The 19,797-nt window shown below is 35.3% G+C and overlaps 1 protein-coding gene across 2 annotated transcripts in view; it reads right to left on the reverse strand.

The window, feature by feature from the left end:
- The window catches only part of LONP2 (lon peptidase 2, peroxisomal), a 109,623-nt gene that overhangs the window by 49,247 nt on the left and 40,579 nt on the right, over positions 1–19,797 (reverse strand). For both annotated transcript variants that reach the window (XM_035025266.1, XM_035025265.1), the window contains exons 8-9: positions 18,743–18,884; positions 1,891–2,041 (exon numbers count right to left, since the gene is read on the reverse strand). In XM_035025266.1, coding sequence (XP_034881157.1) covers positions 1,891–2,041; positions 18,743–18,884 — 293 coding nt within the window. The remainder of the gene's footprint in view (positions 1–1,890; positions 2,042–18,742; positions 18,885–19,797) is intronic.

The following is a 19,797-nucleotide window of genomic DNA, read 5'->3' on the forward strand; positions in this document are numbered from 1 at the left end:
TTCCAACTTTGTCCACAAATAAAAAAAGCACTTACTAAGCACAAGTTTGAAAGTCTCTTGATTAAATAATGTATCTCTCAAGGAAGAGGAAAACTCTCAGTCAAATCTCTAAGATAATTATCTCCTTAACTCAAATGTGAATTTTTACTATTTAACAGGCAAATAATGCAGCTCTTGTCTTTAGCATAATTTCTTACATAAGTAAAACAACTTACAACAACAACAAAGGATTCAAGTAAGTCACTGGTGGGTTCTAAGGCAAGAGCTGCAAAGGAGCTATTTTCAGAACCCTGGCTATAAATTTAAGCAACAAAACAGAAACTAAGACACCCCTACAGAAGTTTTTTCCCTATACATATTGGAATTATAGATTTAATTTATATAGTTAAAAGACTATGTTCTTATTTATTTGAAAGCCTCAGTAATATAGATTTACTTTGTCTTCAAATCCTGTAAGAAAAAAATTCTCCCTAAATTAATTGCCCCCTTCTCATTTAACAAGAAAAAAAAAAAAAAAAGATGAACGGATAAGGCAGCTTTTGAGTAGAAAAAGGAAATAAGAAATGCCCAAACAGAAGATGGGATAATCAAACCTGCAGGAAGAGAATGGCATATGTCTACCGGTACAGCAGCTGTAGAGATTATTTTACTTCACGTCAGTGTATCTTATGGATTCCTGGCTTAACTGGGAGTTTCCAGGCAATTGGGTCTCATTACTTATTTATTTTAGTCTTTTTTTTAAAGATTTTATTTATTTATTTGACAGAGAGAGAGCACAAGCAAGGGGAGTGGCAAAGGGAAAGGGAGAAGCAGGCTCCCCACTGGGCAGAGAGACCGACATGGGGCTCAATCCTAGGACCCTGGGATCATGACCTGAGCCGAAGGCAAATGCTTAACCGACTGAGCCAGCCAGGCACCCCTATTTTAGTCTTATAAATACGCACAAAGCAATTTTTTACTCCATCATATTTTAAAACTAAGTATTGGAACCTGCAGGGCTCACAGAAAACTAAGAAATGCAATTATCATTCACTTGATAGTAAAAATTTATTTCAAATTAGTATGAAATACATATTAGATTATATTTAGAATCAAAATATATTTTGATTCTTGTCTATTTTCATTTTAACAAATACCCACTTATGTTTCACCCCTCTAGGGAAAAATAATTCTAAGCAATTAAAAGAAAGTGGAAACACTGGGGTTTTTTAGTGTTAGTAACTAAAGGACTTTATCTTACACACTACAGTGAAGGAGAAGACATGGTAAAAAGAAAAAAATTGGGAACTACTTGACAGAAACTAAAAAGAAGAGGAATTTAAAAGCACCCTGCCCTGCACTTTTATGTAAAAGTGAGGCCAGATGTAATAAAGTTCAGCAACTCTTTAGGACTCTCATTCACTTAATGAGAATAAATGATAACACTTTCTCAGACATAGTAAAAACTTCAAAATCTTATAGACAAGAAGCTAAATTGACCATGTAAAGATCTATTTTTGGTTTTTAGACACTCATTTTGAAAAAAAAATGATTTTTTTGTATAAGTTTAGAAATTGTCTCAAGAAGAATGTCTTATTTTCTAAGACATTGGAAAACATTTTTTTAATGCCAAGAATTTTTTAATGCAAAGTTAAGTCTGAAATTGTTATGCAAATTTTATTCTTGATGTCTTACAGAACATACACATAATCTTATATGTCATGGTTAAAACAAAGTTTTGTTGTTCCAGACTTTGAATTTACATAAAAGCTGGTTTATACCATACTTAGAACTTTGAAGGTCATACACTGGCAAATCAATTTTTTACTCAAATCTCCACAGCACAACTTAAAGGGCTTTGCTCAGAAAGGAAAAATTATCAAATAATGATTTTATTTATGAATCAGGTACCTGGGACCTGAATGATCTCCATTCTGTCCAACAAGGCAGGTGGAATAGTTGCAGTGGTATTGGCAGTAGCTATAAAAAGAACTTGGGAAAGGTCAAAGGCCACATTTAGATAATGATCTGTGAAGTTATGGTTTTGTTCAGGATCCAACACCTGTGAGGGAACAATAAACATTTAAACAAATTCAGTAATTACAATAGAAAGCTAAAACACACATGAAACGCACATGATGTACTAGCAACGTTGGTATTTCTGGTCAATATAGTTAGCTTGAGGAACATGGGGATAACACCAAAACCTGAGCACCATTCTTTACGTTACCCACATTCTAAATACTTAAAAGTGCTCAATGTCAAAATTTTTGAAAATATATAAAAGTAGAGAGAAGCAAAAATTATCCCTTCAAGCTCTGTTCTTAAATCTATCTACTAATGATTGACTGTGTGGTCATAAGCAAGTTACCAATCCTACAGAACCAGTTTCCCTCTTGCTAACACATCCTCTCTTAACTGCTTTGGGAACATAAAGTAAACGTGTAGACTATTTTGAAATTCTTAGGTTAAAGTGTAAGATAATCAGTATACTTCTCAAACATTATCAGTAAGTCTGGTTATAAAGTCATTAACTGAAAGGAGAATTCCAAATAAAAGTAAACTAGTAAAAATTACTATGCTACTATATTCTGATACAGCACAAGGAAAAATTCACTTTTAAAAAATGCGTTAGAACAAAACTTTTGTTTTTAATGAGCAAAATATCAGTATCTCTTAAAATATTTTATTTGGGAAATTATATAATTTATCAATTAGATTCTTAAAACTGAACAACTGGATAAGAGAGAATGTATCTTCTTTAGGTTATTGCTCAAATGCTCCAACTCACAGGCACTCATGGTGGAGAGGTCTACATAGGACTTGGTGCCTTCTACATGTTCTAAACCTTTAACATATTATCACTTTCATTTACATTAGATTAGTATAAATATAAACAGGGTTGATATACATATTCAGAAAGGAAGTAAATGGACTAAAATATTTACCAATGATAATTTTACCACAGCACCAGCTTTTCCTCGCTTCTGATTCCCTTTCTAAGCTTTACTTATTGTTAAACATATCTACAAGTTAGTCTTAATTCAAAGCCCTTTACAGAGAATCTTGACTTTGGTAAACATTCATTATTATTGGAAACTCAGTGTTTATGTAGAATACAATTCCCAGAAAGTTCTACTATTTATATTTTCACAAGACTTAGTAATGTTTAACCTTATAAAAATAAGGTACTTTTGAGATATCAAAGACCATACTAATTATGTCCAGTACAGAACTGGTTAAGAGTAATCTTACTGTCTACCAATTATCTGAAAACTGTTAATCAATGTATGGAAAATAGGACAATCTTAGTTAAATCCATTATCCAGTTAAATAAAAACCTATTCTTTAATGGCTCTAATTAAATCTAACACATGTTGGATAAGTTTTAGAAATGGCTGTGAGACCTGTCCAAGTGAAGTAATTTTTTCTCTTAAAATTAAGACAATGGGGTTTAAGGAAAGTAGGGAAATTAATAAATGAATGATTCTGAACTATGAATAAGGTCTTTTAAAAAATGCATTACAGGACATCTGAGTTATAAGAAGAGAAAACCAGTGATGTCCAATTTGCTTGCCTCTGCCTTTTCCTTAGGAAAACACAGAAGAATATGTAGAGGGGAGAGGGGTGGGGGATGGGTTAGCCTGGTGATGGGTATTAAAGAGGGCACGTACTGAAATGGAGCACTGGGTGTTATATGCAAACAATGAATCATGGAACACTACATCAAAATCTAATGATGTAATGTATGGTGATTAACATAACATAATAAAAAAAAATCAGAAACACTGATCAATCACTTCTTGGCCTTTTGGCTAGGATTAAGTGCAGAAACACTGATCAATAGCTAGATAAAAAGAATTTCTAGTAATCACTATTCAGATGACACCTTAAGGTAAACTGGTGAGTCCTTGGAGAGATAAAAATCACAGTAAGAATCTTTTCTTAAAAAAAAAAAAGAAGAAGAAGGTAGCAGGAGGGGAAGAATGAAGCGGGGGAAATTGGAGGGGTAGACGAACCACGAGAGATGATGGACTCTGAAAAACAAACTGAGGGTTCTAGAGGGGAGGGGGGTGGGAGGATGGGTTGGCCTGGTGGTGGGTATTGAGGAGGGCACATTCTGCATGGAGCACTGGGTTGTTATGCACAAACAATGAATCATGGAACACTACATCTAAAACTAATGATGTAATGTATGGGGATTAACATAAGAATAAAAAAAAAATTAAAAAAAAAATCTTTTCTTAAAGAGTAATCTTTTTTTTTAAAAGATTTTATTTATTTATTTTAGAGAGAGAGAGTGTGCACATGTGGCAGGGGGCGGGGGGGGGGGGGGAAGCAGCAGAGGGAGAGGGACAAGCAGACTCTCTGCTGAGCCAGGAGTCCCAGGATCCCAAGATCATGACCTGTGCAGAAGGTAGACGCTTAACTGACTGAGCCATCCACATGCCCCACAGTGAGAACTTTATAGCCATCAAACCTCTGCTTTTTCCCTGAACTTTAGAGAGCCAAGGCTTCCATGGACCAACTCATCCACAAACAGGAGCTGTTTTCAAGAACAGCTAGAGCTGTTTTTTCTCTCTTCTCATTCAAAGGTTTTTCTACATCCATCCTAGGATTATAATTCCTACCTACACAGTCCGACTGGAAATGGAAATAGCCATGATGTGACACTTTATTCTTAGGATCATGAAATCAGATAGCTGTGAAAACCAGTAGCCTAGCAAAAACAGTGGGAGGGGGCAGAATAGGTTTAGAATTCCCAAAAGCCCTTTCCCCAAACATAGTAATGTGAATATACCTAATGCTACTGAACTGTACACTAAAAAATGGTGAAGATGGCAAGTTTTATGTGTATTTTACTGAAACTAAAAAGCAAAAGCTAAAGGAAATCATGCCTAAAGAATTACAGGAAACTATGTGAATGAGGTCTTAACAAAGAGAAAATACCAATAAAAAGTCAGGGATTATTAATAAAGAAGCAAATCGCAAATAGAAATCTGAGTTGAAAAATACAGTAACAAAAAATTCACTACAGGGGCTAAATGTAAATAGCAATTTCAGCTAACAGAAATAAGAATCAATGAGGACAGGTCAATTGATATTGTCCAGTCCGATGAACAGAAAGAAAAAGCAAGGCAAAGAAATGAACAGTGCCTCAGAGACCCATCAGACACTATAAAGACTGCCAACATACTCATAATGGCAGTCTGAGAAAAAGAGGAGAAAGAGAAAGGGGCATAAAGAATACCTGAAAAAATAATAGACATTAACTTATCAATTTGATGAAAACCAGTAATCTACACATCTACGAGGCTCAACAAAAATGAAGTAGATGCAGGGATTAAAACCTAGACCTACCATAGGTCAAACTGTCAAAAGACAAAGACAAAGACAGATTCTTTAAAGCAATGAAAGAAAATACTGCTTTCATTAAACACAAGGAAGCCTCCATAAGATTAACAGCTGACTTTGCTTTAGAAACCATGAGGGATGGAAAGCAGGAAAGGAAATACTGAAAATGCTAAAAGAAAAAAAATCTGTCAAGCAAGAATTTTATATACAACAAAACTATCCTTCAAAAATGAAGGAGAAATTAAGGTATTCCCATATAAAAAACACTGAGAGAATTTATAGCTAGTAGACCACACTACAAGAAATACTAAAGGCTAAAGTGAAAGGACACTAAGCTGTATCTACACAAAGAAACAAAGAACACTAGTTAAAATAATTACATTGATAAATATAAAAGACAGTACAAATATATTTTTTAACTCTGACCTTCTCTTATCTGATTCAAAAGACTTCATAAAGCAATAATTACAGTTGGTTCTCATTACTGATGGTTTCTGCATTTGCAAATTTGCCTAGAATTTATTTATAACTCAAAAATTAATACTTGTGCTTCTGCAGTCATTTGCAGACACAGGAAAACACACAGCCCAAGATGGATGTTCCCAGCTGGGGTCAAACAAGATGATGCTCTGCCTTCTTGTTACAGTTCCCATACTCTAAACAAGTATCCTCCTTTTGCAGCCTATTTAGTGCCATGTTTTTGCACTTCTGTGCTTTTCGCTAGTGATTTTGCTGTTTAAAAGACCCCCCAAAGCAGTACTTAAGTGCTGTCTAGTGTTTGTAAGTGCAAGGCTGTGACGAGCCTTATGGACAAAATACACGTGTTATAGAAGCTTCATTTAGGCACGAGTTATAGTGTTGATGGCCATGAGTTCAATGTTAATGAATAAACAGTATATATTAAGTAAAGCAACTTTATTTATTTGTTTGTTTTTTTTTTTTTTTTTTTAAGATTTTATTTATTTGACAGAGAGAGACACAGCGAGAGAGGGAACACAAGCAGGGAGAGTGGGAGAGGGATAAGGAGGCTTCCCGCGGAGCAGGGAGCCCGATGCGGGGCTCGATCCCAGGACCCTGGGATCATGACCTGAGCCGAAGGCAGACACTTAATGACTGAGCCACCCAGGCGCCCCAAGTAAGGCAACTTTAAACAGAAACACAAATAAAACAAGGTTATGTACTGATCAAATGACAAACTGGCTGTCAAAGAAGCCTATTTCTCCTCGGAGCAGTAATTCAGTATTCACTAACTCAATATTTGTGGCAATTTTACAGAACACAATTATGGCAATAATAACTGTATATTATTACTGTGTTGATAGGCTTACAGTGTACAGAGATATATTTTGGCAATAGCTATATAAAGGAGGACAGAGAGAAGGGGGGCTTATTTGAAGCTCAGTGTTTATATTGTTATTTATGATGTTTAATTTTATGTCAATTTGGAGAGTGTTTTTGGATTAGATTAACAATTAAATCAATTAACTTTGGGTAGACTGCCCTCCACCTTATGGAAGGACCTCATCTAATCAGTTGAAGGTCTGAATAAGACAAAAAGACTGGCCTCCCTGAGCAAGAGAAAATGCTCCAGCAAACTGCCTTTGAACGTCATCTGCCCATCAGTTCTCCTGGGTCTTGGGCCTGCCAGTCCACACTGCAGATTTTGGAATTTCCAGACTCCATAACTGCATAAGCTGATTCCTTATAATAAATCTCTTTACATGGATATAGACAATCTATATCTAAGTCTTATCTCTATATATCCAATAATAGGTACACCTAGGAAAAGATCAACAAGGACACAGATTTAAACAATACTATAAATCATTTAGACGTAACAAACATCTAGAGAACAATCCATCCAACAACAGCAGCAGTATACACATTCTTCTCAAGTGCACATGGAACATTCTCAAGGACAGACCATAAGCAATGCCATTAAATAAACACCTAAATTTCAAAGAACTGAAATCATACAAAGTGCAATCTCTGGCCACAATGTGATGAAATCAGAAATGAATAAGGAAAAAAATTGGAAATTCATAAAAATATGAAATTAAACCCTAAATAACCGAAGGGTCAAAAAGAAATCACAAGGAGAGTTGGAAAATATTTTGAGATGAATAAAAACAAAAACGTAACTTACTAAAACTAGAGATGCAGCTAAAGTGGTGCTTATAAGAATATTCATGGCTGTAAAAGCATATATTAAAAAAATTCAAATCAATAACCTAACTTTCCACCTTAAGAAATAGAAAAAGAATAGCAAACTGAACCCAAAGCAAGCAGAAGGAAGGATATAATAAGAGAGTAAAATAAACAAAACAGTGAAGACAAAAACAACTGAGAAAATCAATACATCAAAATAGTTCAACAAAACTGACAAACATTTAGCCATATTGACTAAGGAAAGCAGGAAGAGCACGCAAATTACTAAAATCAGGAATGACTCAAGCCACATTACTATCAACCTTTTAGAAATAAAAAATACATGAGTATACTATGAACAACCATATGCCAACAAATTCAGTAATCTAAATGAAATGGAAAAATTCCTAAAAAGATACAAACTATCAAAAGTAATTTCTATCAAGAACTAATAGAAAATCTGAACAGATCTTGCCACTTCTATTCAACATCATACTGGAGGTGCTAGCCAGGGCAGGTAGGGAAAAAAATTGTATCCAGATATTCAAACTGGAAAGTAAATGTGTATTTGTATATTACATGACCTTGTACATGGGAAAGCTTAAGGGATCCACTGAAAAAACTACTAGAATAAACAAGTTCTGAAACTTTACAGGATACAAGACCAATATATAAAAATCAATTGTATTTCTTTACAAAAGCTACGAACAATTTGAAAAAGAAATGAAAAAAACAATTTCCAATGGTATAAAAAAGAATAAAACATTTAAGAATAAGTTTAACAAAAGGACTGTAAGACTTACATATTCAAAACCACTTTAAGGAACAAAACAGAGGAACATAGGGGAAGGGAGGGAAAAATAAAACAAGATGAAATCAGAAAGGGAGATTAACCATAAGAGACTCTTAATCATAGGAAACAAACACGGTTGCTGGAGGGCAGGGGTGGGAGGATGGGGTGACTGGGTGACGGGCATTAAGGAGGGCACATGATGTAATGAGAACTGGGTGTTACATACAGCTAATGAATCACTGAACTCTACCTCTGAAACTAATAATACACTAGATGTTAATTAATTGAATTTAAACAAAAAAATAAAAATAAAAAAACACCACAAAACATTGTTGAAATAAAATAAAATAAAAAAGAAGATCTAAATAAATAGAAAGACTCCTATGTTCATGGACTGGAAGAATTACTATTATTACTATGGCAATACTCCCTAAAATGATCTACAGATTCAAAGTAATCCCTATCAAAATCCTAGTTGCCTTTATTGTAGAAAGTGACAAGCTGATCCTAAAATTCATATGGAAATAGGAAGGACCCAGAATGGCTAACAATCTTGAAAAAGAAGAACAAATCTGGAGGAGTCATACTTCCTGATTTCAAAACCTACAAAATTAAAGATTATGTGGCACTTGGCATAGATGGAAATATAGATCAATGGAATAGAGCTGGAGTCCAGAAATAAATCCCTGTATTTACAATCAATTGATTTTTCAACAAGGGTAACAACACCATTCCAAAGAATAAGAAAAGTATTTAATAAGTGGTGCTTGGGACAACTAGATATCCACATGCAAAAGAATGAATTTGGATCCCTATGTCTTATACCACATACAAACATTAGATCAAAATGAATTGTAGACCTAAATATAAGAACTAAAACTGTAAAACTCTAAGAAGAAAATGTAAGAATTCTCAAGACCTTGATGGTTTCTTAGATATAACTCCAAAATCACAAATGATAAAAGAAAAATATAAATAAATTAGACTTTATCAAAATTAAAAATTTTGGTGCTTTAAAGAACACCATCAAAAAGTGAAAAGAAAGCCCACAAAAACTGATGGAAATATTTGCAAATCATGTACCTGAGAAGGTACTTGTATCGAGAATATATATAAAGAACTTAACGAGAGAAAGCCAAATAACCCAGTTAAAAATGGGCAAAGGATTTGAAAAGATAGTTCTATAAAGAAGATATACAAATGGCCAATAAACACATGAAAAGATGCCCAACGTTATTAGTAATTACGGAAGTAATCAAAACCACAATAAGCTATGGCTTTGCACCTACTAAAACAAATGGATGGCTAAAATAAAAATGAGAGACAGTAACAAGTGTCAATGTGGATAAAGAGAAATTACAACTCTCTTACATTGTTAGTGAAATACTAAAATGATGCAGCGACTCTGGAAAATAGTTTGTAAGTTTCTCAAAATGTAAAATACAGAATTTCCATATGATCCAGCAACTCCATTCCTGGAGAAGTGAAAACCCAAGAGAACTGAAAACCTATGTCTATACACAAACTTGTACATGAATGATTACAGCAGCATTATACATAATAACCAAGGGTGGGAACAACCCAAATGCCCATCAAGTACTGAATATGTAACAAATGTATCCCACTAATGCAAGATGTTAATAAAAGGGAAAACTGGGGGAGGGAGGGTAAGAAATTAGTGGTTGCCAGGTGCTTGTGGGAGGGGGGATGGAGAGTGGCTATTAATGGGTACATGAGCAATGCATATATTAAAAAACCACAGAATTGTATACTTAAAGGGGTGAATCTCATGGTATGTGAATTATGTCTCAATAAATCTGTTATTAAAAAAAACAAAGGTGGCAGGGGCGCCTGGGTGGTTCAGTTGGTTAAGCAGCTGCGTCAGCTCAGGTCACAGTCCCAGGGTCCTGGGATCGAGCCCTGCATCGGGCTCCCTGCTCGGCGGGGAGCCTGCTTCTCCCTCTCCCTCTGCCTGCCTCTCTGCCTACTTGTTCTATCTCTCTGTCAAATAAATAAATAAAATCTTTAAAAAAAAAACAAAAACACAAAAAAACAAAGGTGGCAAATACATTTACAAAAAAGAATACAAAACAATGCAATACTACTGCATACCTATTAAACAAAATCCAATACACTGCATACACCAAATGTTGGTAAGGATGTGGAGCAACAGAAACTGTCATTCATTGCTGGTGGGCATGCAAATGGTACAGCCACTCTGGAAGACAGTTTGATAATTTCTTACAAAATTAAACATGCTCTTACCTTGTGGTCCCAGCAATTGTACTCCCTGGTATTTACCCAAGTGAGCTGAAAACTTATATCCACACAAAAACCTGCACACAAATGTTTATAGTGGCTTTATTCATAATTGACAAAACCTAGAAGTAACTAAGCTGTCCTTCAATAGATAAATGGATAAACCATGGTACGTCTATACAATGGAATATTATTCAGTGGTAAGAAAAAATGAACTACCAAGCCACCAAAAAAAAAAAAAAAGGGAAAAATCTTAAATGCATATTACTAGGTGAAAAGACTACGGACTGTAGAATTCCAACTATATGACATTCTGGAAAAGGCAAAACTATGGAGACAGTAAGAACAGCAGTGATTACTAGAGGTTTGGGGGGGGTAGGAATGAACAGATGGAACACATGGGATTTTTAGGGCAATGAAACCATTCTGTATGATCCTGTAATGGTAGATACATGTCATTATACACTTATCAAAACCCGCAGAATGTACAACACAAAGTGAGCCCTGATGTAAGCTATGAACTCCAGTTGAAACAACATATTTAATATTGATTCATCAACTGTGACAAATGTACCACACTAATGCAACATGTTAATAAAAGGGAAAACTGGGGGAGGGAGGATAAGAAGTTATATGGGACTCTGGGTACTTTCCACTCAATTGTGCTATAAACCTAAAACTGCTAAAAAAAAAAAAAAAAAAAAAAAGGGTGGGGGGTGGGGGGAGGAGGGCTGTTAATTTAAAAAAGGAAATAATATAAAAATTGAAAATGGGTTCTGATAAAGAGAATGTAAAAAAATGAAATCACTTAAAGTAACCAGGTAGTAAGATAAGGATGTGGTAGATTACTTAATTTTGATTTAATAAAGGGAGGAACAATCTATCATATTTCATGTATGATATTGATAATCAGAGAAATTGAGATGTGTGATTTTTAACTTAAAAGTACCACAAGTAGTATAAAAAACAGGATACATGCCTTCTGAACTAACAAACTGTCCATACAGTTAATGACATAATTCAAAGGAAATAACTAGGACTCCTCAAAAAGGGGGACAAAAAACAGCTGAACAATAAGATGACAAAAGGCCCAACACAAGTTAGACAATAATTCAAAAAAGCCTACTGAATATTAAAGACTTCCAGGTGGTATCAAAAATTAACCAAAAGTTGATTATATGAAATACTAATAAAACATCCACCTTTTCACCAAGCCATCCACTCCTAGGTATTTATAAAAGAAAAACAGAAGTATAGGTCCATTCAAGACTTGTACATGAGTATTCACAGTAGCTTTATTTGCAATAGCCGAACACTTGAAAAATCCAAATATTTATCAAAATGTTAATTGATACACCAGTTGTTTTTCTCTTGCTGTTTTCAGTTTTCTCTTTTGTCTTTCAGGATTTTTATCTTATTTACCTATGGATTTCTCTGTGCTTATCCTACATGGAAATTCACTGAGCTCCACAAATGTGTAGATTTATGTTTTTCATCAAATTTGGTAAGTTTTCGTCCATTATTCCCTCAAAAATTTTTTCTGCTCCCATTTCCCTATCCTGTTCAGTTATGCATAGATTGTTTTGCTTAACAGTATCCTACATTTCCCTGTTCATATTAGTCATTTTGTTTTCCTGTTCTTCAGACTGCATAATCTCAGTCAATTGATCTTCAAATCCACTGATTGTTTTACCAGTTCTAATCTACTGCTGATGCCCTGTGGTGAATTTTTTGTTTCAGAAGTGGAACTTCTATGTTTAATACCTTGATTATACTTATGATTTCATGATTTACACACATATCAAAATTAATCAAACTGTACATTTTAAATATACCCACTTTCTATATATAATTATACCTCACTACTGTAAAAAAGTAAGTAAAATATATTTAAATCATAATTTTTAAATAGGGTCTGCTGCTTTGGTTTACTTAGTGGCAATCAGTTTACATCACACTCTGAATGCCTATTTCTATTTGTAACTTAAATTGCCCAAAGCTGATCATACATTCTATAGAACATTCAAAGTTTTTCATTTATTTCTGGCAAAAGAGAATCATCAATATAACAGAAGGTCCTCTAAATTTTGTAAATACTGCCTATTCTTCATATAAAAAATAAGAATATATAATCTATTAAATACTGAAAAATATTTCCCCAAAGGAACAGGATATTTTTGAAAAGTGCTTGCTCCTGAACACCTGGGATATAAAGACTAAACCCAACTCATCATTATTTCTTAATTTATTAGTCAAATTACTATTTCTCAACAATTTACTGTCTCTACTTCTAGCAGGTGTTTTTTTCCTTTCCTTTTCTTATTTTACTATTGAATCCAGCGGTGGGTCCTTGCTAAGACACACAGCTAGGATTTGGGCCAGAGGTTTTTTTAATGGTCCCCTCATAGAGCATCCCTGAGGATGGAGGGAGAGAAAAAGAAAGTCTTGATGATTATCTAGTCACAAGTTCATAACAATAATTCCCTCATCCCACTCCAAAATTAATTTTCATGTAAATTTAGCCACACAATCTAATCACTACCAAACTCTAATAATGGGAGTGCTAAATAGGGTAGAAATGAGACACAGCAATTTTGGTTGAGAATATAGCTAAGGTCTGGAGGGCAGTGGACAGTCAGGTGGCGCCTTGTTCATGTGTGTGTGCTGGGGAGGAGTGAGTAGGTAATAGGGGAAAGAAGATAAAAAATGGGAACAGGGTATAAAAAGAGAAGTGGTAACAAAGACATAAAGACATTTTTGTGTAACTTGCAAGTGCCTTGGGCGCTGGTGACAGGGTTTGCCAGCATTGAAAAGTAATGATGAGCAGGTCCTCGTTTCCCTACTGTAGCTAGTTTGATCATTCAATTGCAGTATTCCCCTTAATCAGAGATAGAAAAGAAATGAAAGGGGGAAAAAAATGTGTCTTCACTTACACCTCTCTCATAACATCAGTATTTAAGACATTTTTTTTACTCTGCTGGATCTTAGAATTTATACTGTAAATACAGCCTGTGAGGAGATAAAAAATTAAGGTAACATCCAGAATCTCAGATTTTTCATTAATAAAAGGATGAAGCTGGATTAGATGATTCCCAAATCCCTCTCCTTTGACATTCTTTGACAATAGGTGTAGAGCTTAGACGATCTTATGTCTATTGTATCCAAGTAGTAAATATACACAACTTGATCTAATTATTAAAAGGACCTAATTCTAATTAAATAAGAACTTCAGTTAAAAAAAGCTTACTAGGTCTATATTAGTGACTTTTCTACTTTGGGGATACCATATATTATTCAGAACTGTAAATATTGCTTACATAGAAAATTGGTAAAGTATCTATGCATTTTGTTAGCCCAATGTATTTCAGAAGTGCTCTTATGTTTTATAACAAAGTCTGAATCTTGCATCAATTATAAATATGATTGCATCTACCTGATAAGAATTCTATAATTTTCTTGAGTTTAGTAATTACATAAAAAGATGACATTTTATTACTATTTAACAACAGACTTATCCAAGTTCTACTGTCTACCAACATTTTTTAATCAATTAGTTGAACCTGTTTTTATGTTCTTCCAATAAATTTTCAAAAGAGGCTCTCTAAATTTTGAGTAAATATTCCTTTGTTGACAACAGTAACTGGATAAATAGGCATCTCCTTCGTGAATAAATATGAAGGTGAGGAGAATCTATAGGCAGAACAAGTATATTCTTTAGTTTACTTGGAGTAACGACTCTATACCTACTATTGTGTTCTTTATATCTTATATTGTTCTAATATAAATTAGCTATAAAATAATCTTGTACGAGTGTATTTTATAAATGATATCCAGAAGTCATTTCATTAAAAAGTAGGCTATGTGGAAAGATAAAAAGCCATACTCTTGGATATGCCAGACGCTAATATTCTACTTTAAATATAAGGTGTTGAGGGGCGCCTGGGTGGCTCAGTTGGTTAAGCGACTGCCTTCGGCTCAGGTCATGATCCTGGAGTCCCTGGATCGAGTCCCGCATCGGGCTCCCTGCTCGGCAGGGGGTCTGCTTCGTCCTCTGACCCTATCCCCTCTCATGTGTTCTCTCTCTCTCATTCTCTCTCTCTCAAATAAATAAAATCTTTAAAAAAAAAAATATATATATATATAAGGTGTTGAGTAATTTGTCCTTTTTTTCCATTTAGGTGGGTCTAAAGGTGATAGAAATAGCAAGTGGTTTTCAAAATGGACAAAGAAGAAATGTCAGTGGATATTAAATTAAAATAACATCTGTAGAGTACTTTACAGTTTCCAGAGCACTTTTACATATATATCATTTAATTGTTTCAACAATCTGTGAGGGGTAAGAGGTTTTTTACCCAGGACTGGAGCAGGTGGGAGGGAGAAGGAAGTCAGGTACCAAGACACTCATTTCTTCTGTATATGTATTTGCTTCACTCTACAGAACCCCAGTCTATAAGGAACTGATGCTACTTACAACTAAACTACAGTGATAAGTATGTGGCCCCAGGTAGCATTTACTTTGAGGTATCATTTGAGGCTTTAATACTTTTATTTGGAATATTAATAAATCAATTACCAAAAAAGTGAATACCAACTTCTACCAGGCAAGAAAATATCACCACACCAGCTGCTTGTTACCAAACATCAATTCAATTCAACAAATGTTACTCAATCGCTACAAAGCACTAGATGAAGACCTAAAATATACTGTACAACAAACAGGGGGCTTAATCATCTCCTACCACTTGTGAAGCTGTCTTTGCTGGATTTGTTTCAGGACTCTCACAGAGTATGTTGAGAAACTGAAGTATCAGGGATTATTCTCAAATTCTTTTCAACAGGGTAACTATAACTGTCTAATGAGAAAATCTGTCAGATCATCTGAAAAATGCCCCAATGTAAATTAAACTGGAAGTCAAATAAAGTTATTATCTAAGAAGCCACTAAACTCTTCAATAATGTTCACTATTTTATTGTTCGTAGTACTGATGAGTAAACAAGTTGCTGAGTCAGAACTGCCTTACAGTAAAAACAGGCAAAACCAAACGAAACTCTTATCTCCAAGTTCTGTGGCTTTTAAGTACAACAATTGTACTTTTTATTGTCCAAACAGGACCCACTTCTGAGACTAAAAGAGAGTGCAATTGATAATTAGGCATAAAATGGAATTGTCCCAGGCAAACCAGAATGTATGGTCTCCCTGCTTACAAGACACGTGTCCCAGGGTCATCCTGTTCTAAGAAGATTACAAAAACAGAAAAGGAACAGGAAGAGGAAACTCAAAGCAAGGAAATAAACAAGGAAAAAAACAAACTTTCACAAAGCAAGTTTTCCCTCAATTTTATAAATCAGTTTGAATATTAGTATTTTCTTTAAACAGCAAGGGTTGTGGGAGCAGGGCTAGTAAAATGAGGACTGGTTAAAGTTTATGAAGCAGTCAGGTCCCAGATCCCTTCCCCCATCCCAGCAAAATACTGGTTTATTTTCCTAAGAATATAAAATAAAATAGTCATTCCCTGCCCAAGTGACCCTGGGCACAGCTGAGTAGAGTATGTACTCTACTGAAAACAACAGTTCAGGTGAAGGCATACATCTGGGATGCTGAATGCAGTGGAAGTCCCCACCCTCCCATCTCCCCCCTTGCTTGATTCCCAGGAAGTTAGCAGACCAGCCTTCATTCTAAAGGCAAGGGACTTAAGGAGTCCTCTCTGAGAAATCTGACCAGCCTCAAGAGACTGAAGTTAGAGACCTAAGACGTTCCTCAATCAAACAGCCCAGCCAACCCTATTGTGAAACTCAAGTCAATAAACCCTCCTCAGATGTGCACAGCTGCCAATCAGCATTTCTGTTCCTCACTATTAAATATGAACAAACAAAAATTACCAGATATCTAATGGACTCTAATAAAAAAGACAGAGGAAAAAATATATAACAAATAGATTAAAGCAGCTTAAAGAAAAGGAAAAAAATATCTATTAATATCTTTCTCACAAAGAGAATATATTACACTTATGTAACGAGCAAGATACTATAAAAAGAACAAGCAGAGAAATTAAGAAAAAGTTCTTTAAAATAATAAACTCACAGAAGGATTAATAAAGGAAGTCTTCATAAAAAGTATAGCAAAAAAACCAAAAAGGATGAGTAATAGAAAAGATAAGAAAATTAAAGATCTCATATCCAATTAATAGGAGTTCCCAAAAAATGAAGAAAAAAATCATTAAATTCAAGAAAATTTTAAGGAAATAAAGGACAGGATTTTCCAATTCAAAGAATCTTCAAAGCATCAGCTAAAATGAAAAAAAAAAAAAAGAGAGAGAGAGAGAGAACCATGCCAAGGCAGATTACTGTAAAATTTCAGAACACTGGGATAAAGAGCAGATTCTGAAAGTTTTCAGAGAATAAAACAAGTCACAAAAGACAGGATCTGATGGCCTTGGTCTAATCAACAGCAACACAGGAAACTGGAAAACAATGGAGCAATGTCTTCAAAATACTGCAGGAAAATTATGTCCAACCAGAATGCAAACTACCAATCAAGAATAAGGGAAACATAAAGACATTTTCAGATATGCAAACTCTAACCCACCCATGCAAGCCTTCTCAGGAATCTACTGGTAGATTAACACCAAGAAAATGAGAGAATAAAGCAAGAATGAGGAAGACATGGACTAGAGGAAACAGGAAATCCAAAACAGTGGGAGGCGAAGGGAGATCCTACCTAGCAAGACAGCTAGGTACCCGATGTGGACAACAACTAGCTCAAGCTGGAGGTGTGAAGGAGATCAAACTGACAAATGCTTAAAGTGTCTGCAAGTTGTTGTTGTTGTTTTTTAAGATTTTATTTATTTGAGAGAGGGTGTACATGTGGGAGCAGGGGGGGAGGGGCAGAGGGAGAAGGAGAGAGAAACTCAAGCAAACTGCACTGAGTGTAGAGCCTGATGCAGGGCTTGATCTCATACCCCTGAGACCATGACCTGAACTGAAATCAAGAGTTGGACACTTGGGGCGCCTGGGTGGCTCAGCTGGTTAAGCGACTGCCTTTGGCTCAGGTCATGATCCTGGAGTCAGTCCCAGGATTGAGTCCTGCATCGGGCTCCCTGCTTAGCAGGGAATCTGCTTCTCCCACTGACCCTCCCCCCTCTCGTGTGCTCTCTCTCTCATTCTCTCTCTCTCAAATAAAAATCTTAAAAAAAAAAAAGAGTTGGACACTTAACCAACTGTGCCACCCAGGCACCCCACAGTGTCTACTAGTCTTGAAAGGAGACTTAGACAACTGCTGGAAGTAAGGCAGAAGAAACAAGACAACGATTAGCTCTACAAAGATTTTTTTTTTAAATGTGCAGCAAAACAAAAGAAGGACAGGAAAAGAAAAGTGATCATAATTTACCATATGGCTCAGCTGTGAAAAGCACTTACATACTTATAATAATTTAAGTATCTGACAGTGACTTAACAAAATCAGGATACAATTTAGACTGGGAGATTGGGGGTATAAAAAAACGACATAGTGGGGGTGGAGGGAAGAAAGCAAGTGAAATCCTCATCTCTTATACAGAAGATTCAACAGATAATGCCAGAAACTGTATAATCAAGAAGCAGCAGGGGCGCCTGAGTGGCTCAGTCGGTTAAGCGTCTGCCTTCGGCTTGGGTCGTGATCCCGGGGTCCTGGGATCGAGCCCCGCATCGGGCTTCCTGCTCGGCGGGGTGTCTGCTTCTCCCTCTCCCTCTGCCTCTCCCCCAGCTCATGCTCTCTCTCGTTCTCTCTCAAATAAATAAATAAAGTCTTAAAAAAAAAAAAGAAGCAGCAATACAGTCATGTTATTTTGAGAAAGGACAGTTGATTAAACTAAAAGTTAAAGAGGTCAACAAGTAGAAGTAGACATGGGCGACCCCAGGGAGAAGAAGACTTGTTTCCTGTTTTTTGTAATAACCTTATAGAACTACTGGTCTCTAAAAAAAAAACACGTATAAAATTTCAAGTATTTGATAAAAACAAAAAAGAAAAAAGAAATGGAGATTATTAGAGAAAGAAAGAAGAAATCTCAAAGACATTTTAACTTAAATATTAATTTGCTTCAGGTTTTAGTCTGTATTACACTTTTTCCCATGACTAAACCCACATCAATGTATATGCTACTGAATACAATTATCTGCTCTCATCTGCACTCTTCAGGTGTGATCAAAACCAGGGAAGTTTCTAAGTCTTACCTCAAGCAGAGCTGCTGCGGGATCACCCTGTAGACTTTTTCCTAGTTTGTCCACCTCATCTAATAGGAACACGGGATTGTTAACTCCAACAGTCTTCAAGCCATTGATTATACGTCCAGGCATGCTGCCGACATAGGTCCGCCTACAGAAAGCAAGCATCAAGTTAACAAGGTGTCGGGAGGCAAGAGCGGTTTTACTCGGAAATAAAAACTTAGGACTGAGAAAAAGTCATTTAGTTATCACAGTAATGCAGCAAGGAGGTACTATATATTTAAAAAGCTCTATGGTACAACCAAGAGTTAACAGGTCTAATTTTTATTTTCTATTTAATTCAGGCTCTAAGTTTCCCAAGATACTGGAAGAATCTAGTTTTTGCCATTTAGTGAAACTGAGAAACATTATACTTAAATGATTGTAACTTTTACTTTTTAGGATTCCAAAACATCCAAAGGAGCCTATGACTTTAATTCCCATGCTTTTCATAGTTTCTCAGAGTACCCTCCCACCCCACCCCCCAGCCTCCCACAAGCACCTTTGTACACAATGAAATGGTTGTGCCAGGGCTGGTTAAAACATCATCATCATCTTTATGAAGGAAATCAGAATTGGTTCAAAGGGCCACTCAAAATGCAAAAAAAAAAAAAAAAAAAAAAAAAAAAAATCCAAATTCTTTTATTTTAGAGGCAATAGTTTGTTATTACTTATAGTAAGATTTGGGGTCAACAGTATGTATATCAAAATTCTTTTAATTCTGGCCTTTTGAATAAAACTGTGTTCATCCTATGTATATTAACTGGTATAACAACCAAGTTCAGCCAGATATTCTGTTGTGCACTAAAATGTTAGAGGCTCCTTTATCGTATCGGAACAAGAACCATCTACATAATTATGACAGATCTAGAGGGTGGCATAAAAACAAATGTGTTTGTCAAACTGAAAACAGTTGACTTTTTTTTTTTTACAAAGCCAGCAAAACTTTAAGCAGCAATTTACTAATTTTAATTACAACCTTGTTGCCAAAGCCATGCGTAAAGCAGATGATGTTTGTGAAAAGA

The sequence above is a fragment of the Mirounga leonina genome, unplaced genomic scaffold (assembly GCF_011800145.1).
Source record: "Mirounga leonina isolate KUSES-001 unplaced genomic scaffold, KU_Mleo_1.0 Mir_180, whole genome shotgun sequence".
NCBI lineage: Eukaryota > Metazoa > Chordata > Mammalia > Carnivora > Phocidae > Mirounga > Mirounga leonina.